This window comes from Myotis yumanensis, unplaced genomic scaffold (genome assembly GCF_028538775.1).
Source record: "Myotis yumanensis isolate MYYU_CA2020_CCGP unplaced genomic scaffold, mMyoYum1.0.hap1 SCAF_6, whole genome shotgun sequence".
Classification (NCBI taxonomy): domain Eukaryota; kingdom Metazoa; phylum Chordata; class Mammalia; order Chiroptera; family Vespertilionidae; genus Myotis; species Myotis yumanensis.
The window spans coordinates 76,808,196-76,836,028 of NW_027223757.1; the positions used below are offsets into that span (position 1 = coordinate 76,808,196).

A 27,833-nucleotide genomic window follows, 5' to 3' on the forward strand; every position below is an offset into this window, starting at 1 on the left:
CTTTCAAACCTAGATTAATTTCCACAGCAGGGCATATTGATATACTCTAGGGGGGTTGTGTAGGAAGAAGACTCATAGGATATTGGTGTTGGAAAGCTGCCAGCGGTCATCTAGGCTGAAGAGTGCAAATTGGTGGCTTGTGGTCAGAATTGGCTTCAGATGTGTTTTCTTTGGCCAGTTTGGTGTTGGTCCATAACGTGTTTTTAAAATTTTTGGATTAGTCACTAATATCACCCTCTTTGCTTTTGAAATATCGGGAATCTGGCCACACTGGGCTGGTACCCCTCCCATGGCCACAGTGGCCGAAGCACCTCCCCAGTCCTTTGGGACACATGCTCTGCAGTTTCCACAGTCACCACAGTCAAACCAATGTGTCCTCTCTAGTGCACCCCTAACATTGAGACTGTCATCATCTATCCCCGACTTAACTGTGGTTTTTGTTTTAGTAGGATTAATGGAGAGTGGATATTCCCTTTTTTGTTTGTTTGTTAATCCTCACCCAAGGATTTTTTTCCCACTGATTTTTAGAGAAAAGGGAGGGGAAGAGACAGAAAGAGAGAGATATATCAACGTGAGAGACAAACCGATTGGTTGCCTCCTGCATGCGCCCAAACCAGGGCCAGGGATGAGCCTGCCAGCGAGGTATGTGCCCTTGACTGGAATTGAACCCGGGACCCTTCAGTTCGAGGGCTGATGCTCTGTCCACTGAGACAAACCAGCTAGAGCGAAAGTGGGTATTTCCTAAACTTGTTCCTCTGTCCTGGTGGAAATGTGAGATAGGCCAAGAGGGTGGTACATTGAAGGAAAAGCAGTGGAAAGTGTCCTGTGGAAGGTACCTCTGTGTACCTCTGCATGGAAAGGATTTAGCTTCAGACGCCTGGACCGCTTTGCTCGTTTGTGTTGCCCACCTGGTCCCTGTAGGCCTTTTGCTGTGACTTGTGACCAGAATCACCTCTCTGGTCTGAGAGCTCAGAGACATGCCGACACTTGCTCTTCTAAGGAATTATTCGGGTTCCTGCCAAACCACTGCCGTTCTTTTCGAGAGCTCATGGGATGGGGGAGTGGGAGCTCGAACTGGGATAGGGAGGGGATTTTTATAAGAATTCGTGAGCAACCAAAAATGGAAAAAGAAAAGAATCAAAGCCATCAGTTTGTGTGTAACCTCTGAGAAGAACACAGAGTCCCAGCCTCCATAGCTCTGTGGAAAGAAAGCAGACGGGGTCAAACCAATTTACTTTCCTGCTCCGATCAGAAGGAAGACCGCACATAAGGGGAAGCAGAGAGAGAACATGTATGAATCAGAGCATAGCTTTGGGGTGTTTGCATGGGATGCTGCTTGTTAGGATTGTAGGAGACAGAGATCAAAGGGGCAGCTTCTTACCAGTAAGTATTCGGGAACTGGGGAGGGCATGAGGGGGTCGGGTTGACCCCAAGATGGCATTTGGACAGTGGGAGACCTGAGAAATGGCCCATGTTCCTTAACTCTCTGGATCCTGTTTCTTCATTCGCTTTCCTTGCTTACCTTATGAGATGGTTCTGAGGATCAAGCAAGACAGCACATGTTGAAGAATTGTGAAAGCACAGAGGGCTCCCGGGTACAGATGAGATGGCAGAAGGTGCTCTGGGATCCTTCTCCACAGCCAGTCCATCAGCTGCTGCTTTTGATTCCGTTACCCACATCTCTCCGAACTTGTCTCTCTCCACCGCTCTGCCACCTTCCTAGTGCAGGCCCCCACCGCCACCCTGGTCCGGGATCCCTGCAGGCGCCCTCTAACCTCTCTCCCTGCCTCTCTAACCCATTCAGCATACGGCAGGAGAGGGATCATTACAAACATGTGTGTAACTAATATCCTCCAGTAGCTTTCCATGTAGGGGGGACCTTGGTCCCAGGGCCTGAACCTTTGCAGCCTGCCCCACCCCTGCTCTCTAGCTTCACCTCATTCCTCAGCCCACCCACCCTCCCGAGCTCTCCCCCCTGCACTCCTCGGCTTCCCTGTCCCCTTCACCCTCTATGAGGTTTCTGCTCCTTGTTATTTCCCGCTCAGCCTTCACTCTATGTCAAAGCATTTATCACACCAGGCAGCTGGTGTCTGTTTTAAATTGTGGTGAAATACATCCTATATAATAAAAGGCTAATATGCAAATTGTCGCCTCGACTGGGAGTTCCACCAGGGGGCAGGGCCGGCCAAATGCCTGCGGCCCCTCCCCCCAGCCAGCCCAGCTCGATCAGCCCCAATAGGGGCAGGCCGGCTGGACCCCACCCGTGCACGAATTCGTGCACTGGGCCTCTAGTATAATATAAAATTTACAGTCTTTGCCATTTCTAAGTGTCCATTTCAGTAGTGTTAAGTACATTCGTATTGTCAGGCAAAGAATCTTGCAGTACTGAAACTTTGTACCCATTAAACAGCAATTCTCCATTCCCCTTTTCCTATCCCCTAGCAACCATCATTCTACTTTCTTTTCTTTTTTTTTTTAATTAATCCTCCCCTAAGGATATTTTTCCATTGATTTTTAGAGAGAGTCGAAGGGAGCAGGAGAGACAGAAAGAGAGAGAAACATTCATGTGAGAGAGACATATCAATTGGTTGCCTCCCACACACACTCCGACCAGGGCCGGATTAAGCCTGCAACCCATGTACATGCCTTTGACCGGAATTGAACCTGGGACCTTTCAGTCTGTGGGCTGACATGCTATCCACTGAGCCAAACCAGCTAGGGCCATCCTACTGAGCCAAACTGGCTAGGGCCATTCTACTTTCTGTGTCTATGAATTTGACTACATTAGGAACTTGATATGATGGAATCATACAGTATTTATCTCTTCATGACTGGCTTATTTAGCATAGTGTCCTTTAGCTTCATCTATGTTATAGTATGTGACAGGATTTCCTTCGTTTTTAAGGCTGAATCATATTCTGTTATATGTATACTAGAGGCCCCGTGCACAAAAATTTGTGCACTCGGGGGTCCCTCAGCCCAGCCTGTGCCCTCTCGCAGTCTGGGACCCCTCCGGGGATGTCCACCTGCTGGCTTAGGCCTGCTCCCCGGGGGATTGTGCCTAAGCTGGCAGTGATACATCCCTTGGGGGATGTCCATTGCCAGCGGGCCGAAGCTGCAGTTGAACATCCACAGAGCTGCTGAGGAGGCAGGAGAGGCTCCCACCATCGCCAATGTGATGCCTTCAGCCTGGCTTGTGGCTGAGCAGAGCTCCCCCTGTGGGAGTGCACTGACTACCAGGGGGCAGCTCCTGCATTGAGCATCTGCCCCCTGGTGGTCAGTGTGTGTCATAGTGACCAGTCATTCCCAGTCGTTCTGCTGTTAGGATCAATTTGCACATTACCGCCCTAACAGGTTTGGCTCAGTGGATAGAGCATCGGCCTGCAGACTGAAGGGTCCCAGGTTCGATTCTCATCAAGGGCATGTACTCTGGTTGCGTACACATCCCCAGTAGGGGGTGTGCAGGAGGCAGCTGATCGAAGTTTCGCTCTCACCGATGTTTCTAACTCTCTATCTCTCTTCCTTCCTCTCTGTAAAAAATCAATAAAATATATTTGGGGGAAAAAATTGCATGTGCACATTACCTTTTTATTATATAGGATAGAAGCCTGGTGCACGGGTGCGAGCCAGCTGGTTTGCCCTGAAGGGTGTCCCAGATCAGGGTGGGCAGGGGACCCCCAGCTCCCTACGATCGCCCACGCCGCCCCTGCTCACGATCGCTGGCTCTGCCCATGCTCACGCCTAACACCTCTGGCCAAGGCATTAGGCCTGGGCAAGAGACCCCCAGCTCCCCACCATCGTCAACTCGGCCCCTGCTCCCTGCAATTGACCGCTCCGCCCTAATGCCTCTCGCCCAGGCATTAGGCCTGGGCAGGGACCCACAGCTCTCCAAGGGACCTCCTGCTCCACCCCTTCCCAGGCCTAGTGCCTGTGGCCAAGGCATTAGGACTGGGCAGGGGACCCCAAGCTCCCACCATCAGCGACTGTGCCCCTGCTCCCCATGATCGCTGGCACTGCTCCTGCCCAGGCCTAATGCCTCTGGCCAAGGCATTAGGCCTGGGCAGGGGACCCCCGCAGCTGCAGCCTCCCAAGATCATGGGCTCCACCCCTGCCCGGGCCTTACACCTCTGGCCGAGGCGTTGGGCCCGGGCAGAGGGGACCCCCAGCTGCAGCTGCCCCTGCCCCGGCCTAACACCTCCTCTGGCCGAGGCGTTAAGCCTGGGCAGGGGACCCCCCCCCCCCAGTTGCAGCCGCCTGCGATCGTGGGCTCCACCCCTGCCTGGGCCTTACTCCTCTGGCTGAGGGTGAGGCCCGGGCAGTGGGGACCCCCAGCTGCAGCCGCCCCTGCCCAGCCTAACGCCTCTGGCCGAGGCATTAGACCCAGGCAGGGGACCCCCCCAGCTGCAGCCGCCCCCGATGGTGAGCTCCGCCCCTTCCCAGGCCTAACGCCTTTGGCCGAGGCATTAGGCCCTGGCAGCAGGGAGCCCAAGCTGCAGCCGCCCCCTATCGTGGGCTCCGCCCCTGCCCAGGCCTTACGCCTCTGGCTGAGGCGTGAGGCCCGGGCAGTGGGGACACCCAGCTGCAGCCGCCCCTGCCCAGCCTAACGCCTCTGGCCAAGGCGTTAGGCCCGGGCAGGGGACCCCCCAAGCTGCAGCCGCCCCCAATAGTGGGCTCCGCCCCTGCCCAGGCCTTATGCCTCTGGCCGAGGCGTTAGGCCCAGGCAGGGGAACCCCCAGCTGCAGCCGCCCCCCGATCGTGGGCTTCGCCCCTGCCCGGGCCTTACGCCTCTGGCAGAGGCATTAGGCCCGGGCAGGGGACCCTCGCTTCAGCTGCCCCCCGATGGTGGGCAGGGGACCCTCGCTGCAGCTGCCCCCCGATGGTGGGCAGGGGACCCCCCCAGCTGCAGCCGCCCGCGATCGTGGGCTCTACCCCTGCCTGGGCCTCACGCCTCTAGCTGAGGCGTGAGGCCCGGGCAGTGGGTACCCCCAGCTGCAGCCGCCCCCCAATTGTGAGCTCCGCCCCTTCCCGGGCCTAACGCCTCTGGCCAAGGCGTTAGGCTGGGCAGGGGACCCCCCAGCTGCAGCCCCCCCATCGTGGGCTCCGCCCCTGCCCGGGCCTTATGCCTCTGGCAGAGGCGTTAGGCCCGGCCAGCGGGGACCCCAGCTGCAGCCGCCCCTCCCGGGCCTTTTCCCTCTGGCAGAGGCTTAGGCCGGGGCAGAGGATCCCCCAAGCTGCAGCGTCCCCTGATGGGCTCCGCCCCTGCCTGGGCCTAATGCCTCTGGCTGAGGCATTAGGGCAGCGGGGACCCCCAGCTGCAGCCGCCCCCCCACCCAGCTGCAACCGCTCCCTGATCGTGGGCTCCTGGGCTCCGGCAGTGGCTGCAGCCACCTCGCGATCCCGGGCTCCACCCCTGCCCAGCTCCCATTGCTGGCTCCACCCCTACTTCCTGCTATCACTGGCCAGTGCGGCAAAGGCCAGGATTCTCTGATCATGCCCTGCCCCCCGGCTCTTAGCTCCCCCCTGGGAGTGCCAGGGGGCTTCTTCTGTGCTTTCCATTTTGCCTCCCTGCATTGTGCCTACATATGCAAATTAACCGCCATCTTTGTTGACAGTTAACCGCCATCTTGGCTGGTGATTAATTTGCATATCTCGCTAATTAGCCAATGGGAAGGGTAGCGGTCATACGCTAATTACCATGTTTCTCTTTTATTAGTGTAGATACCACATTTTGTTTCTCCATTCATCTGTTGATAGACACTTGGTTGTTCACCCTTGGCTGTTGAATAATGCTGTTATGAACATGGGTGTGCAAATGTCTCTTCAGGACCCTGATCCCAGTTCTTTTGAGAATATATCCAGAAGTGGAATTGCTAGATCATGTGATTGTTCTGTGTTTTTACTTTGAGGAACCACCATACTGTTTTCCACAGTGACTGTACCATTTTATATTCCCACAAACAATGCACAAAGATTCTAATTTATACACATCCTCATCAGCACTTGTTATCTTCTGTTTGTTTTTACCCCCACCTCACCCCCTGCATTATGGCCATTCTAATGTGTGTGCGGTGGTGTCTCACTTTCGTTTCAGTTTGCCTTTTCCTAATGATAGTGATGTTGAGCGCCTTTTCATGTACCTGTTGCCCATTGGTATGTCTTACTTAGAGAAATAGCTATTGAAGCCCATTGAATAGATATTTTTAAAGTAATTGCTTTTTTTGTTGCTGTAGAATTCTTTGGCCTCTGGTTTTTCAGTCTAGGAGAGTTGGATGCGACCTGCTAAGCTCCAGAAGGGCAGGGTCATGCCCACCTTGCTCACTGCCATCTCCTCAATGCCCAGCACAGAGCCTTGGACATGGTTGATTGGTTGATGAGCAAACATGCATGTAGCTCTCAACAGCGAAGGAACAAAGTAATGTATTAATCATACATTCATTCTTGTTTCAAGAAGGATTTAGGGCTATAGTCACATCTCTTTGGGCACTTGGGGTGGAGAATGGCAGGACCCCGAATAGACTTTAAAATGGATAATCCAAAGTCTTGACATGTGATTTCACTGCTTTTGGGCCATGCTGTTTTTGGTGTTTAGTATGACTCCCATTTTGCCTAATTTGCTGGTCTTGATGATGAAACTTTGCATGTGGCTAGTGCTTTTACAGTTTCAAAATATGCTGCCATCTAATTAGTCTCCTTTGATCCTTCCTTCTGAAGAAGGTGGGGAAAATGTCATCGAGCTTTACAGACAGATGACAGGAAGGAGGCTAGCTCCACACCCATCTCTCCTCCCTCCGCTGGTCTTCTCCGTCCTCAGTGCTCAGTGCCTGACCCACCACCCCGCCCCCCAGATCTGAGCCTCTCCGGAGGGTCACCAGCTAATCTTATCAGTCCTGTCCCTGGCAGATCCCCCCCACCCCCCGCCACCCTCTCTCTCCTGCTCTCGGAGCTACTCACTTGGACCACTCCTCACCTGGACCACTCCTGTGACAGCTCCCTGTGGTGTCTTTACCTCCCGGCTCCATGCTGTTCACTGCTGTCAGAGTAACTTTCCAAAACCCGCATTTTATCATTTTCCTGTTGAATTTGAATTCTTCAGTGTCTCCATGTAGCCTTCAGGATAAAGCCCACACCCTTTCACATGGCACCCAGGCCATTCACAGCAGCCCCATCACCTGTCATGACCGCCTCCCCGTTCCTGTCACATTCCAGCCTCATTCCCTGCATCCTTTGCTGATGCCACCTCCTCTGCCTGGGGTGACCCCTACTTATTCCTGGGATCTGTTCACCCTGACCTGCTACCTCACTGCTGCAGCATAGCCGGAGTCAGGCCTTGCCTGCCTTGGCTCCCTGTGTTTCTTTTTTTTATTGCTTAAAGTATTACAAAGGGTATTGCATATGTGTCCTTTTTTTCCCCCTGCCCTTGACAATCCCCTGGCTTCCCCTACCCCCCAGTGTCTTATGTCCATTGGTTATGCTCATATGCATGCATACAAGTCCTTCGGTTGATCTCTTACCCCCCTCCCTCCTGCCCCCCAACCCTCCCCGGCCTTCCTGCTGCAGTTTGACAATCTGTTTGAGGCAGCTCTGCCTCTGTATCTATTATTGTTCAAAAGTTTATGATGGTCTCTATTATCCATGAATGAGTGAGATCATGTGGTATTTTTCCTTCATTGACTGGCTTATTTCACTTAGCATAATGCTCTCCAGTTCCATCCATGCTGTTGCAAATGGTAACAGGTCCTTCTTTTTTACAGCAGCATAGTATTCCAACGTGTAGATGTACCACAGTTTTCTAATCCATTCATCTACTGATGGGCACTTAGGCTGTTTCCAGATCTTAGCTATGGTGAATTGTGCTGCTATGAACATATGGGTGCATATATCCTTTCTGATTGGTGTTTCTGTTTTCTTGGGATATATTCCTAGAAGTGGGATAACAGGGTCAAATGGGAGTTCCATTTTTAGTTTTTTGAGGAAACTCCATACTGTCTTCCATAGTGGCTGCACCAGTCTGCATTCCCACCAGCAGTGCACAAGTGTTCCTTTTTCTCCACATCCTCTCCAGCACTTGTCGTTTGTTGATTTGTTGATGATGGCCATTCTGACAGGTGTGAGATGGTACCTCATTGTTGTTTTGATTTGCATTTCTCGGATGATTAGTGACTTTGAGCATATTTTCATATGTCTCTTGGCTTTCTGAATGTCCTCTTTTGAAAGGTGCTATTTAGATCCTTTGCCCATTTCTTGATTGGATTGTTTATCTTCCTTTTGTTAAGTTGTATGAGTTCCCTATAAATTTTTGAGATTAGGCCCTTATCAGATATGACATTGGCAAATATGTTTTCCCATGAAGTGGGTTTTCTTGTTGTTTTGTTGATGGTTTCTTTTGCTGTGCAGAAGCTTTTTATTTTGATGTAGTCCCATTTGTTCATTTTCTCTTTAGTTTCAAGTGCCCTAGGAACTGTATCAGTGAAGAAATTGCTTCGGCTTATGTCTGAGATTTTGTTGCCTTTGGATTCTTCTAGAATTTTTATGGCTTCCCGTGTTACATTTAAGTCCTTTATCCATTTTGAGTTTATTTTTGTCTATGGTGTAAGTTGGTGGTCTAGTTTCATTTTCTTGCATATATCTGTCCAATTTTCCCAACACCATTTATTGAAGAGACTATTTTGGCTCCGTTGTATGTTCTTGCCTCCTTTGTAAATTTTAATTAAGCATATTGGTTCGGGATGATTTCTGGGCTCTCTGTTCTATTCCATTGATCTATATGTCTGTTCTTGTGCCAGTACCAGGCAGTTTTGAGAACAGTGGCTTTGTAATACAGCTTGATATCTGGTCTTGAGATCCCACCTACTTTGTTCTTTCTCAGGCTTGCTGCAGCTATTCGGCGTCTTTTTTTATTCCAGATGAATTTTTGGAGAGTTGGTTCTAGATCTGTGAAGTATGCCGTTGGTATTTTAATGGGAAGTGCGTTGAATTTATAGATTGCTTTGGGTAGTATGGACATTTTAATGATGTTGATTCTACCAATCCATGAACACGGTATGTTCTTCCATCTGTTTATGTCTTCCTCTATCTCTTTTTTCAACGTCCTGTAGTTTTCTGAGTAGAGGTCTTTTACCTCTTTAGTTAAGCTTATTCCTAGGAAGCTTAATTTTTTTGGTACGATGGTAAATGGGATTGTTTTTATAATCTCTCTTTCTGAAAGTTCACTATTGGTGTATAGAAATGCCTCAGATTTCTTGGGGTTAATTTTGTATCCTGCTACTTTGACAAATTCATGTATTAAGTCTAGTAGTTTTTTGATGGAGTCTCTAGGGTTTTGTATGTATAATATCATGTCGTCTGCAAATAAGGACAGTATTACTTCCTCTTTTCCAATTTGGATGCCTTTTATTTCTTCTTCTTGTCTAATTGCAATGGCTAATACTTCCAGGACTATGTTGAACAGGAGTGGTGAGAGTGGGCATCCCTGTCTTGTTCCTGTTCTTAGGGGAAATGGTGTTAGTTTTTGTCCATTGAGTATGATGTTGGCTGTGGGCCTGTCATATATGGCTTTTATTATGTTGAGGTATGATCCTTCTACTCCCACCTTGCTGAGAGTTTTTATCAAAAATGGGTGTTGGATTTTGTCAAATGCTTTTTCTGCATCAATTGATATGACCATGTGGTTTTTTCTTTCAATTTGTTTATGTGATGTATCACGTTTATTGATTTGCGGAAATTGTACCATCCTTGCATCCCTGGGATAAATCCTACTTGGTCATGGTGTATGATCTTTCTGATGTACTGCTGGATCCAATTTGCTAAGATTTTGTTGAGGATTTTGGCATCTATGTTCATGAGGGATATCGGCCTGTAATTCTCTTTCATTGTGTTGTCTTTACCTGGTTTTGGTATTAGGGTGATGCTGGCTTCATAGAATGAGCTTGGAAGTGTTCCTTCCTCTTGAATTTTTTGTAGTAGTCTGAGGAGGATAGGTTTTAGTTCTTCCTTGAATGTTTGGTAGAACTCCCCTGTGAAACCGTCTGGTCCTGGGCTTTAGTTTGCTGGAAGCTTTTTGATGACTGCTTCAATTTCTTCCATAGTTATTGGCCTATTGAGATTTTTAGATTCTTCCTGATTGAGTTTTGGAATGTTGTATTTTTCTAGGAATTTGTCCATTTCCTCCAGGTTGTCTAGTTTGTTGGAGTAGAGCTGTCTGTAATATTTTTTAACAATCATTTGTATTTCTGTGGGGTCTGTTGTTATTTCGCCTCTATTGTTTCTGATTTTGTTTATTTGGGTCTTCTCTCTGCTTCTTGGTAGCCTGGCTAGAGGTTTGTCAATCTTGTTTATCCTTTCAAAGAACCAGCTCTTGGTTTTATTGATTTTCTGTATTGTCTTTTTGGTCTCTATGTCATTTATTTCTGCTCTAATCTTTATTATCTCCTTCCTTCTGCTCACTCTGGGGTTTTCTTGTTGCTCTCTTCCTAATTCTTTGAGTTGTAGAGTTAGATGATTTACTACCATTTTTTTTTTTTTTTTTTTTTTTGAGATAGGCCTGTAGAGCTATAAACTTCCCTCTCAGAACTGCTTTCATTGCGTCCCATAGGTTTTGGATTGTTGTGTTTTCATTGTCATTATTTTCCAGGATGCTTTTAATTTCTTCTTTGATCTCATTGGTAACCCAATCAATATTTAATAACATGCTATTCAGCTTCCAAGTGTTTGAGTATTTTGGGTTGTTGTTTTTTTGTAGTTCATTTCTAATATTATGCCATCGTGGTCTGAGAAGATGCTTGGTATGATTTCAATCTTCTTGAACTTGGGGAGGCTTTTTTTGTGACCCAATATGTGGTCTATTTTTGAATGTGTCTTATGAGCACTTGAGTAGAATGTATATTCCGTGGCTTTGGGGTGAAGTGTTCTGAAGATGTCAATTAAGTCCATCTGATCTAGTGAGTCATTTAGGGTTGCTGTTTCTTTGCTGATTGTTTGTCTAGAGGATTTATCCAGTGATGTCAGTGGTGTATTAAAGTCCCCTACTATGATTGTATTGTTGTCGATCTCTCCTTTGATATCTTCCAGGAGTTTTTTTTATGTATTTGGATGCTCCTGCATTGGGTGCATATATGTTTACCAGGGTTATATCTTCTTGTTGTATTGATCCCTTTAGTATTATGAAGTGGCCTTCCTTATCTCTTGTTATGACCTTCACTTTGAGGTCTATTTTGTCCGATATAAGTATTGCTACCCCAGCTTTCTTTTCCTTTCCATTTGCCTGAAAGATATTTTTCCATCCCTTCACTTTCAGTCTGTGTGAGTCCCTTCTAATGAGGTGGGTCTCTTATAGACAGCAAATGTATAGGTCATGTTTTTTTTATCCATTCAGCCTCTCGATGTCTTTCGGTTGGAGCATTTAGTCAATTAACGTTTAAAGTTATTATTGAAAGGTACTTGTTTGTAGCCATTTCTTTTTTTGTGTGGCTGTTTTCTTTCTGAGCTTTTTATTTCTTCTTTTTACACCAGTCCCTTTAGCATTTCTTGCATTGCTGGCTTGGTGGTGATAAACTCCCTTAGCCTTTTTTTGTCTGTGAAGCTTCTTATTTCCCCTTCAATTTTGAATGATAGCCTTGCTGGATAGAGTATTCTTGGATTCAGTCCTTTGCTTTGCATCACTTTGTAAATTTCCGTCCATTCTTTTCTGGCCTGATGTGTTTCTGTTGAGAAATCATTTGATAATCTAATGGGAGATCCCTTGTATGTAACTTTCCATCTCTCTCTTGCAGCCTGTAAGATTCTCTCTTTGTCCTGAACATTTGCCATGGTAATTATGATGTGTCTTGGTGTGGGTCTTTTCGGGTTCACTTGTTTGGGACTCTCGGTGTTTGTGTGACTTTTTTCTTCCCCACCTCAGGGAAGTTTTCTGATATTATTTCTTCGAATAGGTTTTCTAATCCTTGTTCCTCTTCCTGTTGTTCTGGCACCCATATTATTCGTATGTTGTTTCATTTCATGTTGTCCCAAAGTTTCCTTAGGCTCTCCTCCTGTCTTTTAATTTTTTTCTCCAATTGCAGTACAGTTTCGGTGTATTTTGCTTCCTTGTCTTGTAATTCACTAATTCGGTCCTCTGCTTCTCCTAGTCTACTGTTGATGCTTTCAATGGTGTTTTTTATTGCAGCTATATCGCTCTTCATTTCTTCTTGGGTCTTACATAAGTTATCGATTTTTTCATCTGTTTCTTCTTGCTTCTTGCATAAGTTGTTGACTTTTTCCTCCGTCCGGTGTATGCACTCTAGGACCCTTATTCTGAATTCTTTTTCTGTCATGTTGCATGCCTCTGTATCACTTAGCTGCTTTTCTGGCGAGTCCTCCTTTTCTTTCCTTTGGGGGTTTCTTTGCCTACCCATGTTTGATCTCACTGACATATCTAGATGTTGAGTTGTTCAGTGGCTGTTCCCTGGGTGGCAGTGGCTCCTTGGGCTGTGGTTGCTCCTCGGGAGGTTGTGGTAGCAGCTGCTTCTCAGTTGGCAGCAGCTCCTCTGGTGGGTGCTGTTCACAGCTGTGGTGGCTCTTCTGGCTGGTGGGGGGAGGCTTCATGTACAGCTGCTGTTCCTCAGACAGAGGGTATGGTGATCAGGAGGCTGCTGTTGCTTGGATCTGCTGCATTGATTTAAAGGCACAAAATACAACACAACAAGGCACAACGTACCAGGCACTGAACACAAATATATTCACGATATTAATAACCCCAAATAAAGGTGACCACTCGAATTAAGAGAATTAGGGGATAAGGAAGAAAGAAGAGAAGAAGAGAAAAAAGAAAAGAAAAATAAGAAATAAAAACAAAAAAGGAGTGCAAAAATGGAATTGGGAAAAAAGAGGGGGGAGAAAAAAGAAGAAAAAAAAGAGCGAAAAGAGAGAGTGAAGTAGAAGAGGGGAAGAGACTATTTGTATGAGGAAAAAACTACGATAGAACTGCCACTAATCCCAACAAATTCCAGCAACAGATCCCTGGAGATGAATGCAAAGTACAAACAACCAATGATATCAAGAGAGGCAAGGGAAAACAAAAGCACAAAATAACCAGGTTTGGGGGGGGGGGGTGAGGGAAGGGAAAAACCAGCAGAAAAAAAGAAAAAGAAACAGAAAAACAACCTCACAACCAGTCCTAAAAAAGAAAAAAAAACCACAAAACAAAACAAACAAATTAAAAAAACAATATACTCAACAATCAATCAAACAGCAAGAAAACAATAGAAAGATAAGAGAAAAAAATGTTTGGATAGTGAAGAAGGATAAGGGATAGGTGTATAAGGATTTAGAGCAGTGGATTGGAAATAGGATATATAAGTAGGGTGAAATTAGACAGGGGGTAAAAAGACGGAATAGGGAAAATCTAAAGCAGGAATAGGGTAAGAGAAACAGGACACCAAAAGGGGAAAAGTGAGGAAGAGGGTTTTAGCAAAGAGGTGAAATTGAGGTATGGAAAATTGATGCTAAAGGAACGATGAAAATAGAATGGAGAATATTAATCCCAAAATAAAATAAAGAGAAAATAAAATGGCACTTTAAAATATGGTAAAATGGTAGCAGTAATAATACTGGTTAAAAATAAAAATGTAGTAATTAGAAGGGTAAAATCAGGTGATGGAAAAAGAAGAAAAAGAAAAAAAAATGGTTTCTTAGTAAAAAGGCGAAAAAAGAAAAAAAAGAAAAAATTTGCAGTAGTGAAGGTCTTTTGGTTCTACTCTTCAGCCTGGCTCGCCTTAGTCCTGCCAGATATTCAGGAGAGTGTTGAATTTCCCTGCGTTACACTGTTCCTCCGTGTTGTAAATCACAGTCCTGATTTTAAAGCAGGCTGTATTTGTGATCCAGACTGCCTTAATTTGTGTTCACCTAAGAGTCAGTTTGTGGCTCAGCCTCTGGGTGGCAGTGTTTTTGGGTTGGCCTCTGAGGCTATACGGCTTCTCTATCCAGCAGCAAGGGTTTATTTTCTCTATTGCACTTAAAACTGGTTTGGGGAGGTCAACTGCCCAGAGCTGGTTTTTTAATCGTTATCCTGCTCTGTGTTGTTGGTGGGACTGAAAGTCCCTCTATAGGCCAGACCCTGGTAACTCCCAGGGACTAATCAGCTTATTTTAATCCTTTATCTCGTACAGGGTGGAATCTGGGTGTGGCTGTGCTCCTTGCCTGGGGGCTGGGGGGAGGAATTCCACCCTCCGGAGAGAATGGCTGCCCCAGTCCTGGGCCCAGGGGTGTCTCAGCACTCAATTCGCTGCCACCTCTCCCGGCCCCTTCTCTCTCCTCAACCTCTCCCCAGTTTCCACTCGTCCGCACCTTCTCCCTCTCTTCAGCACAGGTGAGTGTCTGTATCCAAACTGTCCTATGAGCAGGGTTCAGTGAAAACAAACAAACAAACAGACAAATGCCAGCTGGCCGCGGAAACGCTCCTCTCTTACCGGTCTGGGAAACGCTCCTCTCTTACCGGCACTGCATGATCTGGTCAGTTCCTCCGGGTGCCCCCTTTAGGCTCAGTTCTTAATCACAGAATCCAAATCTCAAATCTCCTGGCGCCAGCAAACCCGAGGAACTCCTTTCCCCAGTCAGGGGCTGTGTCTGTCCCAAGAGACGCGGCTGTCTGCCACACAGTCTCCCTCCAACCCTCTGGGCTCAGAGGTCTGGCAAACTTTCCTGCCCAGATCCCTGGTTTTTTACCTTTCCAGGGGAGCTCTGCCCTTCCCGGCTGCAAACCGTCTCACCAGCTGAGTAATTTTCACAATTCAGGGTGGGTGTTATTAGTTTCAGCTGCTTACTCCGTTTGCTCCGGGACAAGACTTGGGACACATCTGCCTATATCGCCGCCATCTTGCTTCTCCTCTCCCTGTGTTTCTGTGTTTACCTCTTGGTACCACGTGCCCGTCCGTAGGGAGGGGGACATTTATTTCAGTCTCCTTGCGAGTGTGTGCACCCCGCGGCCCGGACAGAGTCTTCTATCCCTATTTTAACAGCTACCCCACTGCCTCTCACAGAGTAGGTCTCTGTGGAAAGGAGCAGGGAGAGGAAAAAGGAAAGTGTGCCTGGTTTCAGAGTTCATGTGCTCCCTGTCCTTGCCATCGCCCTACCCCCGCCCGCTGTCACAGTCCCCCAGCCCAGAGTGTTGGAGGCTGGGTCGACTCTCCGTGACCTAACGGGCTCTGCTTTGTCTGAGGCCACCCCGAAACTCACCTTCCTGCTGGTGACTGCATCCCAGCAGAGCAATGACTCATGCATGTGACTCAGCGAGAATGCAGCACAGCTGGAAGGTCGGCCAGTGTGTCTGCTGGTGGGAGGGCAGTTACCAAGCAGCAGCCATCCAGGCTCAAGTTCACAAACTCTGGCAGCCCTGCGCCCGCTCCTCAGACGTGGGTGTAAGTCCTCTGTCCACAAAGAAAGAGACTGTACTAGCTGAGCTTCAGGAGACTCAATATATCTGGGATTCTCGTTGATTACTATTAAATATTTTCATAAACCATTTATTGCATGCTCACAGGCATTGTGATAACCATCTTGCCTACAAATTATCTCATTTTATTCTCACAATAGTGTGCTTCTCCCAACATCGACAACACAAATAGTAGCAAATACATATGTAGCAGGTACTATTCTAAGCATTTTGCATTGACTAAGTCATCTAATTCTCACAATAACCTTACGATACAGAAACTGCTGTTACCTTCATTTCACAGATGAGGAAACTGAGGCACAGAAAGGCCACACGTTAGAGGTGCCCCAGAGTCACATAGGAAGTAAATGGTAGCTGTGATACCAACTCGGGCTTCTGAGTCCACACTCTGAACCCCTGTGCTGTGCCTCCTTGATGAAGTATAACTACAGTCCTGTTCACAGGGGAAGACACTGCAGCTCAGAGAGGGTGGCCACTTCTCCACAGACACACAGCCAGGGAGTGATCGAGACGGGCTGTCTCCAACCCCTGGCTTGTGAGCAATGCGCTCTCCTGCCCAGACTCAGGAGGTGGAGCCATCACACGTTGACGTGTGTTTGATTCCCCTGAGCCCTCCCTCTGGGCACTTTCCAGGGGTCAAGTCCAGAGGCAGGATTCTGGGGAAGAAGCTCTGTCTTCAGAAGGAAAGCACTGATGGCACATCCAGATCTCCTTCCAGTTTTGGGTCCCAGAGCGCTTGCTTCCTCACCCAGGGATGCTGACGGGGCTCTTCTTACCTCCGCAGACAGCGAGACCGTGCACTACCACTACGGGCCCAAGGACCTGGTCACAATCTTGTTCTACATCTTCATCACCATCATCTTGCACGCTGTGGTTCAGGAGTACATTTTAGACGTAAGTGATGCGTCTAGATTCCGAAACCAGAAACTGGGGAGATGCGTGGGTCGCAGGAGTCACCCGGGAGGAGCTCTGAACCTCTTCACCCCCAGTTTCATGTCCCGGTTGGTCCTGTTGACTGGCCGTCTCTCACACACTCAGTCCCTCTCACAGGCTTCTTTAGCCAGCACACGAAACAGCAATGTTTATTGTCACAAGCGGAGAGAACTGCCTGAAGTAAGACAGGACAGCGTCCCTGTGGCCTGTCCTACACAGTCTGGTTGGGTTGTTTTCTTTACATCTGGGCTGCGGACACTAATCTCGCTGCTTCCTCTAAATGCTCGCTTCACATAGCACTCTGTGCACACAGTAGGCCTACACTGAACGACTTGGATTATGGTGGCTTCCAACTTGAACCTTTTTTGCGTGGGAAGGAGCAGGAGTTTGAAACCTGCCCATTACCAATATACTTGTATATTAATATGTGGGATTCTCTCTATTCTTTAGAAAATCAGCAAAAGGCTTCATCTCTCCAAGGTCAAACACAGCAAGTTCAACGAATCTGGACAGCTGGTGGTCTTTCATCTCAGCTCGGTGATCTGGTGCTTGTACGTGGTGGTCACGGTGAGTGGTCCTCGCGGCTTTTCTCCTCGGGGAAGGAAAAGAGTAAGGAGCTGCATGGAAAACGTGGGGCCGTTCCTTAGAACTGAAGCCATTTTTCCATCCTCACGGTCCTGTGAGAGGGGCAAAGTGATACAAATGCCATTTTTACAGCTGGAGAGTCCTCTTGTCCAAAGTGAACACTTGTTGTAGTTGCTGTGCGGTTACAGTAATGTACTGTATATCTGGATGGCCCTGTGTCATGTTACAGGGCGCCCTGCAAAAACTGTCCCACAAGACAAACTTACGTTCATTCGGGCGCCCGCCCATGGTAAGGATTGCAGAAACCCAAGCTCAGGTTCCAAAGTGTGCCACGGTCACGTGCTTCCGGAGTATCCAGGATGGGGTTGGGACTTTGGGTCTGGTTCTAAGTCGAGCATGCTTTCCGTTTTACTGCATTGGCCTCCTGCAAGCAAGTGCAGCAGCCCCCTGTCCACACATCACGTCCTGTGAGGGTCAGTGCCATTCCCACAGATGCCTGGCGGACCAGTTACCCACCTCCCTTCTGACCAGAGGACTCTTATTTCAAGCAACCTTTGATGCAGCACATTCCTTCCAACAGAAGAATGTGGACAGTCCTTTGGGGTTCACTGTAACGAGACCCAGGCTGTCCTGCTAGGAGGTGTTTAATTAGCATCCCCCCCCCCACCCCACTTCCCAGCCTGGAGCACCACCTGCCTGCAACCTGGCCCGTTTCTCAGGGGCTGAAATTGTTCCGTGAGAAACCCAGCAGCCCCGTGGCGTTTAGACATTTCCTTTGCTGTGTCCTGCTTCCTCTTCTTCCTGCACTGACAGTGATGAGCACTCACACCCCGAGGAGCTCTCTGCTCCAGAGAGGAACGCTCACGTCATCTTCTCTATGAAGTGGACATGTCTTCTGTGCATTGCTTTCATTTCCATTGTCATTCCATCACAGAACGGTTCTCCTGAACAGAACACGGGGAATGTGAAATGCGGACCTGAGACTCCTGTCCTCCTGAGCAGGGCTGTCCTGTTCTCTGTCCAGGGGCGGACTTCCAGGCAGCCATGTGAGCAGCGCCCCCTGCTGTTGTGCGGCACACATCCTGGCCCCGGAAGTCTAGGGGCTTCTGATTGCAGACCTCCCTGCCCCTGGCGTTTGGCTCATGCCTGCCTCGGGAGACCCTGAGCTGTTTGGAGGCAGAACAGCTCGGGGACCACGTGTAACTGGTCTTTCAGCAGCAGCATTGCCTCATCTCCAAGTGAATCACTCTTACCCTTTCTGCCTCCCCCGACTCCGCACAGCACAGCTGTGACACATTGAGGCCAGATTGGAGGCCCAGAGCCAAGTCACTTAGCACCCTTCCAGGGTGTGAAATGCGACTGCTCTGTCTCAGCTTCTCTCTGCCTTCAAGGGCTTGAAAATGATGATGCTAATTAGTCTGGGAGAATACAGCACTTTTGAGGGGGAAAGCTCATAACAGACTTTTATTACGGTGACAGCCGGTTCCCCACTCAACATGTTCGACAGGAAATGGAGACCTGGGGGACCCTGGACTCCAGTGACTCCACCTCCTAACACCGCGTAGCTGCTGGCCCTACCTACCCTGCCTTTCTCACAGGACAGTTCCCGCTGGAATGAGAGTGGCTGAGGAAGAAGAGAGGGCAGTTTTGTAAAAGGAGTGAACACAGCTAGTTTCATTTAAAAATCATATTTTTATGTTACGACCGACACACTCTTTCTGGGTTCTTCTCTTTCTTTCACCCTCCACAGGGAGTTCATCAGCAGGTCCCCACCCCACCCCACCCCCAGAGCACACTGAGGTTCTGTCAGCTGCCCTCCACCTGCGCACATGCACGCACACATACACCCTCCCTGTCCAGCGGTCTCTTCAGGGGAGACTCTGCACACACACCTCCCTGTCCAGCGTTCTCTTCAGGGGAGACTCTGCACACACACCTCCCTGTCCAGCGGTCTCTTCAGGGGAGACTCTGCACACACACCTCCCTGTCCAGCGGTCTCTTCAGCGGAGACTCTGCACACACACCTCCCTGTCCAGCGGTCTCTTCAGGGGAGACTCTGCACACACACCTCCCTGTCCAGCGGTCTCTTCAGCGGAGACTCTGCACACACACCTCCCTGTCCAGCGGTCTCTTCAGGGGAGACTCTGCACACACACCTCCCTGTCCAGCGGTCTCTTCAGGGGAGACTCTGCACACACACCTCCCTGTCCAGCGGTCTCTTCAGGGGAGACTCTGCACACACACCTCCCTGTCCAGCGGTCTCTTCAGGGGAGACTCTGCACACACACCTCCCTGTCCAGCGGTCTCTTCAGGGGAGACTCTGCACACACACCTCCCTGTCCAGCGGTCTCTTCAGGGGAGACTCTGCACGCACACCTCCCTGTCCAGCGGTCTCTTCAGGGGAGACTCTGCACGCACACCTCCCTGACCAGCGGTCTCTTCAGCGGAGACTCTGCACACACACCTCCCTGTCCAGCGGTCTCTTCAGCGGAGACTCTGCACACACACCTCCCTGTCCAGCGGTCTCTTCAGCGGAGACTCTGCACACACACCTCCCTGTCCAGCGGTCTCTTCAGGGGAGACTCTGCACACACACCTCCCTGTCCAGCGGTCTCTTCAGGGGAGACTCTGCACACACACCTCCCTGTCCAGCGGTCTCTTCAGGGGAGACTCTGCACACACACCTCCCTGTCCAGCGGTCTCTTCAGGGGAGACTCTGCACACACACCTCCCTGTCCAGCGGTCTCTTCAGGGGAGACTCTGCACACACACCTCCCTGTCCAGCGGTCTCTTCAGGGGAGACTCTGCACGCACACCTCCCTGTCCAGCGGTCTCTTCAGGGGAGACTCTGCACGCACACCTCCCTGACCAGCGGTCTCTTCAGCGGAGACTCTGCACACACACCTCCCTGTCCAGCGGTCTCTTCAGCGGAGACTCTGCACACACACCTCCCTGTCCAGCGGTCTCTTCAGCGGAGACTCTGCACACACACCTCCCTGTCCAGCGGTCTCTTCAGGGGAGACTCTGCACACACACCTCCCTGTCCAGCAGTCTCTTCAGGGGAGACTCTGCACACACACCTCCCTGTCCAGCGGTCTCTTCAGGGGAGACTCTGCACACACACCTCCCTGTCCAGCGTTCTCTTCAGCGGAGACTCTGCACACACACCTCCCTGTCCAGCGGTCTCTTCAGGGGAGACTCTGCACGCACACCTCCCTGTCCAGCGGTCTCTTCAGGGGAGACTCTGCACGCACACCTCCCTGTCCAGCGTTCTCTTCAGGGGAGACTCTGCACGCACACCTCCCTGTCCAGCGGTCTCTTCAGCGGAGACTCTGCACGCACACCTCCCTGTCCAGCGGTCTCTTCAGGGGAGACTCTGCACACACACCTCCCTGTCCAGCGGTCTCTTCAGGGGAGACTCTGCACGCACACCTCCCTGTCCAGCGGTCTCTTCAGGGGAGACTCTGCACGCACACCTCCCTGTCCAGCGGTCTCTTCAGCGGAGACTCTGCCCAGGGCACGGTTGGCAGCATGCTCGTGGCATCTCGTGGGTACAGGCCAGGGATGCTGCTGAACGTCCTACCGCGCACAGGACAGGCCCCGCAAGGAAGAATGACCCAGCCCCAGATGTCAGTGCCAAGGTTGGGGAACCCACCTGTAGTCCAAGCCACCATCACCTCTTGCCTGGATCACTGCACGTCCTCCTTCTAGAAGGAGGCTGTTTCCACGCCTGTACTCTCCCACCCCTTTCTGCTCGGCCAGACAGATCTTTTCAGAATGCAAATCACATCATACATTTTTCTGCTTAAAAGTCCCGTCCTACTTGCAGTGATACCGTTTTCTTCCCAACTCCTGTGCTCTGGGCCCTGCCGGCCTTCCCATCTCATCTCACTGGTGAGATGCCCCAGTGCTCTTCCCTGGCTCCTCCGTCCCCTGCCACCCCCTGCCGGCTCCTTTCTGCTCTCAAGTCTCCACCTAATGGCACCTCCTCAGAGACCCCCCATTTGTATTTTCTGCGCTGTGCCCGTTGTTTTCTTGTTCATGTGTGTATTCTCTGCTGTCTGTCTCTCCCCCTAGACCTCGAGCTGCTCCCTGACTCTTGGTTATGAGAATGAATGAAGTACAAAATGCATCTTTTTGCTCCAAACTTCAATGGCTTTTATTTTTTTTCCCAACAGTTTTTAAATGGATTATTTTTATAAACATCATAGACGATTCTTTTTCTTAAAGTACGCAATACATAAAAGTATGAAAAATGAAAGCAAAAATTTACCCCCAAATCCCTCCTTCCAGAAAGAACCAGTTTTATTTTTTTATTTTGGTGTTTGACTTAGACGTTTCTTTCTGCATTTATACAGGCAGAGTGATGGGAGTGTGGCTGGACCAAACAACTACTTTATAAGAATCTCACCTCCTACTTTTAACTTGCCTTTGAACTCCTCTTCATTGGTCAGGACAAAACACACACACACTCACTCTCCTGAGGAAAGTGGGGGGGGGGGGGGGGGCGCGTTGGCCTCCCTGCCTGCCTTCCGGGATGCCTCACTTCACCTTGTAAACCTCAAGTCCAGCGCTCAGTGCGAACCTGGGAGAGGGACGACCTTTAGTGCTGGGCTTGGGTCAGAGCTGGCATTCGCTGAGAGTAGCGCTTTCGTGTGCGGTTGTTCCCGAGGACAGATGTTACAAGGCATGTCTGAGTCTAGGGAGCTGGCTGTGTTACACTGGGTCCCGCTGTTTCTGTGGTTCTTTTTGTTCACACACCGAAAAGGAGGCTGCGGGAAAGGGAGCAATTGTCCCTACCTGCTCAGGCTCCCTCAGCTCACAGGCCAAACGAAAGAGGAAAGAGGACGAAAGATTGCAGAAGCTCCCCAGACCCTCTGCCTCGCCTGTGGAGAGCGGGGCTCGGGGTGGGTGGCAGGTGCTTCCTCTGCCACACTGGGCCCCAGGGCTCTCGGTACTTGGATGCCTGAGCTCTGAGGGTGCCCCAGGCCCCACCCCCCACCCCCCCACCCGCCCCTGCAGGCAGCTGCCTGGTCAGAGGTCTGGAAAAGGCTGTTCCCAAGGTGGTGAGTCATTGGTCCCGGCTCCTCCTGCTCTCCTGCCCCGGCCCCTCCTACAGGCCCCAGGGACTGGCCGTTTGCAAGCAAGGCAGCGTTTCTCTTTGCTTGCTGGCCTCAAAGTGCTGACTCCTTGTCTCCTAAGTGAAGGGGCCAAGCCGAGGAGGGTTCCTGTCTAAAACCACGTGACCAGCAGGGCTTTCATTTCTCCAAGTGCTGTCTCTGGGCCAGTCTTTTTGGGGCAGACACTCCTCTCCCACCTCATTTCCCTCCTTAAATCCTTGGCTGCTTCCTCTAGAGAGGAACCTTCTCGCCTCCCTGATTTCCGTGGACTGAGGTAGAGAGAGTGGGTCCAACATTCTAGTGAAGGCAGGCGAGTGAGCGGCAGGGGGATAGCAGCCGTGTGGGTGTCGGAAGGCGTTCCTGCCACCCCCAAATGCCCGGGACCTCCCACCTCCGTGCCCCAGTCTGTGTGAAGAGGCTAAGAATGAAACCCTGAGGGTTTGGGGTGAGACCCTTTCCTTCACATCTGCGTTGCCATGGCTACACTGGTGCGTGCACCTGATTGGACTTGCCAGTTAGGTCCCTGTGCTGTTGAGGCCCCAGGTTGTGGGGCTGGGGCTGAGGAATACTCCCGGGCATTTAGCGCCGCGGAGGTGGGTGGATCGGCCCTCACTTGGGCATAAACTGAGGATCCAGTAGACCAGGGGTGGGGAACCTTTTTTCTGTCAAGGGCCATTTGGATATTTATAACATCATTCACTTAATGTAATTCACTTAATATAAATTCTTGTTGCTATGAAAAAAGCTCCCAGATGTATTCAATTTCAAGTTGTGCGGCACACACAAGGCCTATGGTTGCCTTGGCAGGGCCCGACCACATGATTTCTTGGTCCTTATATGGCCCGCAGGCCGGATGTTCCCCACTCCTGCCATAGACAGTAACCTCGAGTGCTTCTCGCTGCAGCACGCTGCCTCCTCCTCCTCCTCCTCCTCCAGAGCACTGCTGACCCCTGCCCTCCGCCCCAGGGGGAGCACCTGAGGCTCTCAACCTCCTCCTCAAAGCCTCCAGCTCCATTTATGCTCCGACTTCCTGAAGCAGCTGGGCCTGAGGCTTTCCGACCAGGAGGTTGGTGGCCCAGCTCAGGTTTTCCATGTGCTGCTGAGCAAGCGTCTTGTTTCAGGAGATCCTTCCTGCCTGGCCCTCCGTTTCCCTGCTTCCGAGAGGAAGTCATGCTAACAGCCCCTCTGCCCTCGGCGTGCAGGGCCAGCCAACCTGCTCGTGGTGGATTGATTCCTCCTGTGCTTTGTAACCTGGGAGTATAAGTGCATTAGCCAGGGTTTATGTGTGAGAGTCCTGCCCGTCCGTGGATGAGAGGATGTCCCGACGGTATCTCTGGCCCACAATATTGTTGCTGCTTCCTTAGCCAGGGCGGTTCTGGACCACACAGATGGTATAGATTTGAACGCCAAACCCCTATGGAAGCAAACCTCAGGTTATGCATTGTCAAGGGATAATATTTCTGTTTTCAGCCTCCTGCCGAAGTGAGCAGACGTGGTCTCCTCTTCTGTGTGGGTGTCAGTCTCTGGTCTCCTCTCTCTCTGAGGCTACAGTCCTTTCCGGTCCTAATTTACACCCTAGTGTAGGGTCTCAGGCTCCTCCCAGGCGCCATCTTCTGTTCCCACCTGGACATGAACACCTTGGCCCCAACCTCACCGCGCCGCTGTTCATTCCGCGAGCATTTGCTGAGTGCCACATGCCAGGCACAGCAGTAGGCACTGCCATTGATTTCTAACAGTAACTCTGGGAGGGTCAGTATTTTTATCCTCATTTTACAGGTGAGGCAGCTAAAGCTCAGGGTCCGACCTGCCCAGAGGCCAATGCAGCTAGTGAGAGTCAGGCCGCCTGCAGGGGCAGGCCTCTGCCCCACAGAGCTCCTCCTGCTCTGTGCCAGCGGGACCCCACAGGAAGGCCCTTCATTTCATGGTTCCTTTTCTTTCCTCTCTCTGGCAGCTGGGTGTTCGATGCGTCCCTGACCCCTGGTCTGCCCAGGGCCCCAGAGGGTCTTACCTTCACCTCTAAATTCCGTCTCTTCTCGCCTACCACAGGAAGGATATTTAACAAACCCGAGGAGCCTCTGGGAAGACTACCCACACGTGTACCTCCCGTGAGTATTCTCATGACTTGGTCTCCGGGGAGGAACCAGCCGGTCCTCTAGCTCCATCCTCCCAGAATGTGTCCAGGACCCGTCACCCCCGAGCCTGTTAGGGCGCAGTCTGGTGGAGGGCCGCCGGTCTGGGTGCGTCTTCCTCCCAGTCTGCTGGCCTGGAGACTCCCACAGTGAAGTGTCGCCTGCACTGGCCCCATCACAGAGGAGTCTCAGCTCGGCTGCTGGACAGAACACCGTGGGCTGGGGGTGGAAGGTGGCATGGAGAGCATGGATCACAGAAATGTCCTTCTCAACGGTCTTGCTGGAAGTCCAAGGTCTGGGTGCCCGCAGGCCCAGGGTCTGGTGAGGGCCACTTCCTGTTCGTAGACAGCATTTCTCTCCTGGTCCCCACAAGGCCGGGTGGAGAGAGCGCTCTGGGGCCTCCTTCACAGGGACATTAATGCCACTCACAGGGCTCTGCCCCCGTCACCAAGTCCTCTTCTGAAGGCCCCGCCTCCTAATACCATCACACTGGGGACTAGGGTGTCCACATGGATTCTGAGGGGACACAGAGTTCCATGTACAGCAGGCTCCTAAACCGCGTGAGGCACAGATGCAGGGCAGCTCCATCAGGCTCTGGCTTTGACCCCCTCACACCCAAGCACACCTTCCTTCCGGCTGGCTATGGCTATGCCCTCCTCCCTGCTCCGATCAGATGCAGGAGGGCAACAGTGGGCGCAGTCCCTGGGAGGCCATGCCTTGCTGCCCTAGGCCCATAAAATAACACCGAGTCAGGCCCTTAGCTACTGAGGTGCTTTCATCCTTAAGTATATCCCTGCCCTCTGCTCCACCGAGTTCTCTAGCGTCCGCTCTCTCCTCCTCCTCCCCTTCTCCGGGCTAAGACCCTCCTGCTCTGCAACCTTTTCATCATTTTTGTTTCTTAATTTTTAAAAAGATTCTCACTTGAAGATATGTTTATTCATTTTAGAGAGAGAGAGGAAGGGGGAGAGAGAGACATTGATCAGTTGCCTCCAATATGTGTCCTGCCTGGGAATCGAACCCACAGCCTTTTGGTGTGCTGGACAACGCTCCAACCAGCTGAGCCAGCAGCCAGGGCTTTTTTTTTTTTAAATATATGTTTTTATTGATATCAGAGATGAAGGGAGAGAGAGAGGGAGAGAGAAAGAGAGGGAGAGAGAAACATCAATGATAAAAGAGAATCATTGATCAACTGCCTCCTGCACGCCCCCTACTAGGGATCGAGCCCACAACCCTGGCATGTGCCCTTGACGGGAATCGAACCTGGGACCTTTCAGTCTGTAGGCCAATGCTCTATCCACTGAGCCAAACCAGCTAGGGTGGCCAAGCCTTGTTTTTGCTTCTTTCTGTGGACTTTCTGGGTCCTCTAAGTGGTCCTGTCTGTGGAGCCGGGTCCCCAGGCCCAGGAGCCCGGTGCTCGCTGACCCCCTTCCCTCCCTCGCTCCTGGCCCTTGCCCTTCCCTCCTGTGCTTGGTGGGCGCCACAGGGACGTTTTCCTCCATCCCTCCCTGTGACTGGCTCCCTTGTCTCCAGCTTCCAGGTGAAGTTTTTCTACCTGTGCCAGCTGGCCTACTGGCTGCACGCACTTCCTGAGCTGTACTTCCAGAAGGTACGGAAGGTGAGTCCTCACTCCCCCCTTGAAGCCATGTGGCCTCCCCTCCCCCCTGCTGTACCCAGCCATCCCAGTCCCTTCCTGTAGAAGCCAGAGCTGGGTGGGGATGGGAGTGTTGGTGGGTTGAGTAAAATGCTGAGTCAGCACTTGTTGAAGTTCCCAGGAAGACAGACCTCCCTGCGAGGAGGCCCCCAGCACGTCTCATGCCTGCCTCCCACGCTTACATGTGTGGCTGGTGGGGGGGGGGGGGGTAGGGAGGGGGATCTAACTGTCATCTCTGGATGGCGGCTGGAGAGGTTTATGCCTTTCCCACAGTCTTTTTTCTTTTCTTTATTTTTACATAGCATCCCTCTGAATCATTTCCAAAAACCCTGTTCCTTAGTCCCTGTCCCTTCTCTCTCAACCCAGCCCTGCCCTCTGACTGTGAACCTGAAGCTCTGCCTGGCCCTCAGACTTTGCAGCTGCTGGTGTTAAAGCAGCCCAGCCCCGGGGCCCGCCTTCTCCCCTCCCCTCTGTATTCCTGCCTCTGCTGTTGGAGGGCCAGCACACTCACTGTCCGCCTGTCTTGTTTGCAGGAGGAAATTCCCCGCCAGCTCCAGTATATCTGCCTGTACCTGCTCCACATAGCCGGCGCGTACCTCCTCAAGTGAGTGAGACCCGGCCGCCACATCTCCTTGCCCCGCATGCCCTCATGTTCGCATGTCTCTCCACACACTGATTCAATGAGCAGGCATTTATTAGACGCCTTCTGTGTGCTGAGCCCTGGGCTAAGGCCTGGGAATACAAAGATAGATGGCAGGAGGCTCCTTTGTCTTCAGGAGGAGAGGCACTGTGACACGTGTCGTCTGCCACCGGAACCCACAGAGTGGCCGCCCCGCCCCAACCCAGGACAGCCGGGCAGGGCTTCCCAGGGACATGGGCACCTGATCAGTGGCTCTGCAGGTGGGAGGCAGCTGAGGCGGGGCCCTGCCTCGCACATCCAGTGGCAGAAGCTGCCAGAGCTCACAGCGCAGAAACCCCTTCCCTTTGATTTGTCACAATGTAGAGTGGCCGCTGCTGGTTGTTCAGAGGCCAAGAGAGTTGCTGCAGTGTTTGGTCTGGAGTCTCTCATGAGAAGATTCGTATTGAGGGACTGGATATGCCATTGCTAACGGGTTTTTCTTGAATATAGTCCACACAGGCCAGGGAGCAGCCTGGGCTGCGCTAGGCCGGCATTCTGCGAACTTCCTGCTAAGCGACCTGGGGGTCCTGGGGCCCGGGATCTGCTGGGCCCTCCGTGCGTCCTCTGAGAAGGGTGGACTCGGGGGAGCAGTCAGAGGAAGGCGGCTCTCAGCTCTGTCCTGTCTCGGGGCCCTCGGGCAGTGAGGATTCCTGGATGGGTCTTGAGGGGCGAGGCCGTGTGGCAGGCCTGGCTCTGCTCTTGTGTGGGATGCTCCTGTGTCACGGGCAGAGTGGGTCTGAGGAAGCCAGTCTATGCCGTCACCCCGGCAGTGTGTGAGGAGGGCGGGGTGAGCAGGGACAGGCAGGACCCCCTAGGAGCGCTTCCTGCTGCTAGCGGGTCCCTTCTTCGTCCCAGAGATGGGAAGTGCACCAAGATCCGTTCCCCCCCGCCCCCCATCTGACGTGTCCCGGGGAAGGACAAGGGCAGGGGTCTGACCCTGTTTGCACCGAGTCCTGTGAATGCTTGTTTTGGAATGAGAATCGGACGGAGAGGACAGGGAGCAGCAGATCCCTCAAAATTGCCCCACCCCGTTCCCAGGGAAGCCGGCACCAGTTCAAGGTGCAGCCACCTCTCTGCTCATTTTGGGAGCGTGAGCTCCTTCCCCCTCTGCCCTTGTTCTAGTTTTCCGAAGTGAATCCAGGGAAAGGAGTGGCCCTCGGCTGCAGGGTTTCCCAAGGGAGACAGACCTTTGAGATGCTGGATGATGTGGGGTCTCGTTTTGGTAAAGAGCTTGGCTTTTGCAGGCCTTCACTCACTCAACACGGACCTCCTGTGGGCGGTGCTGCCTCAGGAGCTGAGTTGCATCGGATGA

General features: G+C 51.3%; 1 protein-coding gene across 1 annotated transcript in view; it reads left to right on the forward strand.

The window, feature by feature from the left end:
* Positions 1-27,833, forward strand: part of TRAM2 (translocation associated membrane protein 2) — a 95,158-nt gene that overhangs the window by 57,963 nt on the left and 9,362 nt on the right. Inside the window, exons 3-7 of the mRNA XM_070418430.1 lie at positions 16,209-16,318; positions 16,808-16,924; positions 24,109-24,167; positions 25,722-25,806; positions 26,376-26,446. Coding sequence (XP_070274531.1) covers positions 16,209-16,318; positions 16,808-16,924; positions 24,109-24,167; positions 25,722-25,806; positions 26,376-26,446 — 442 coding nt within the window. The remainder of the gene's footprint in view (positions 1-16,208; positions 16,319-16,807; positions 16,925-24,108; positions 24,168-25,721; positions 25,807-26,375; positions 26,447-27,833) is intronic.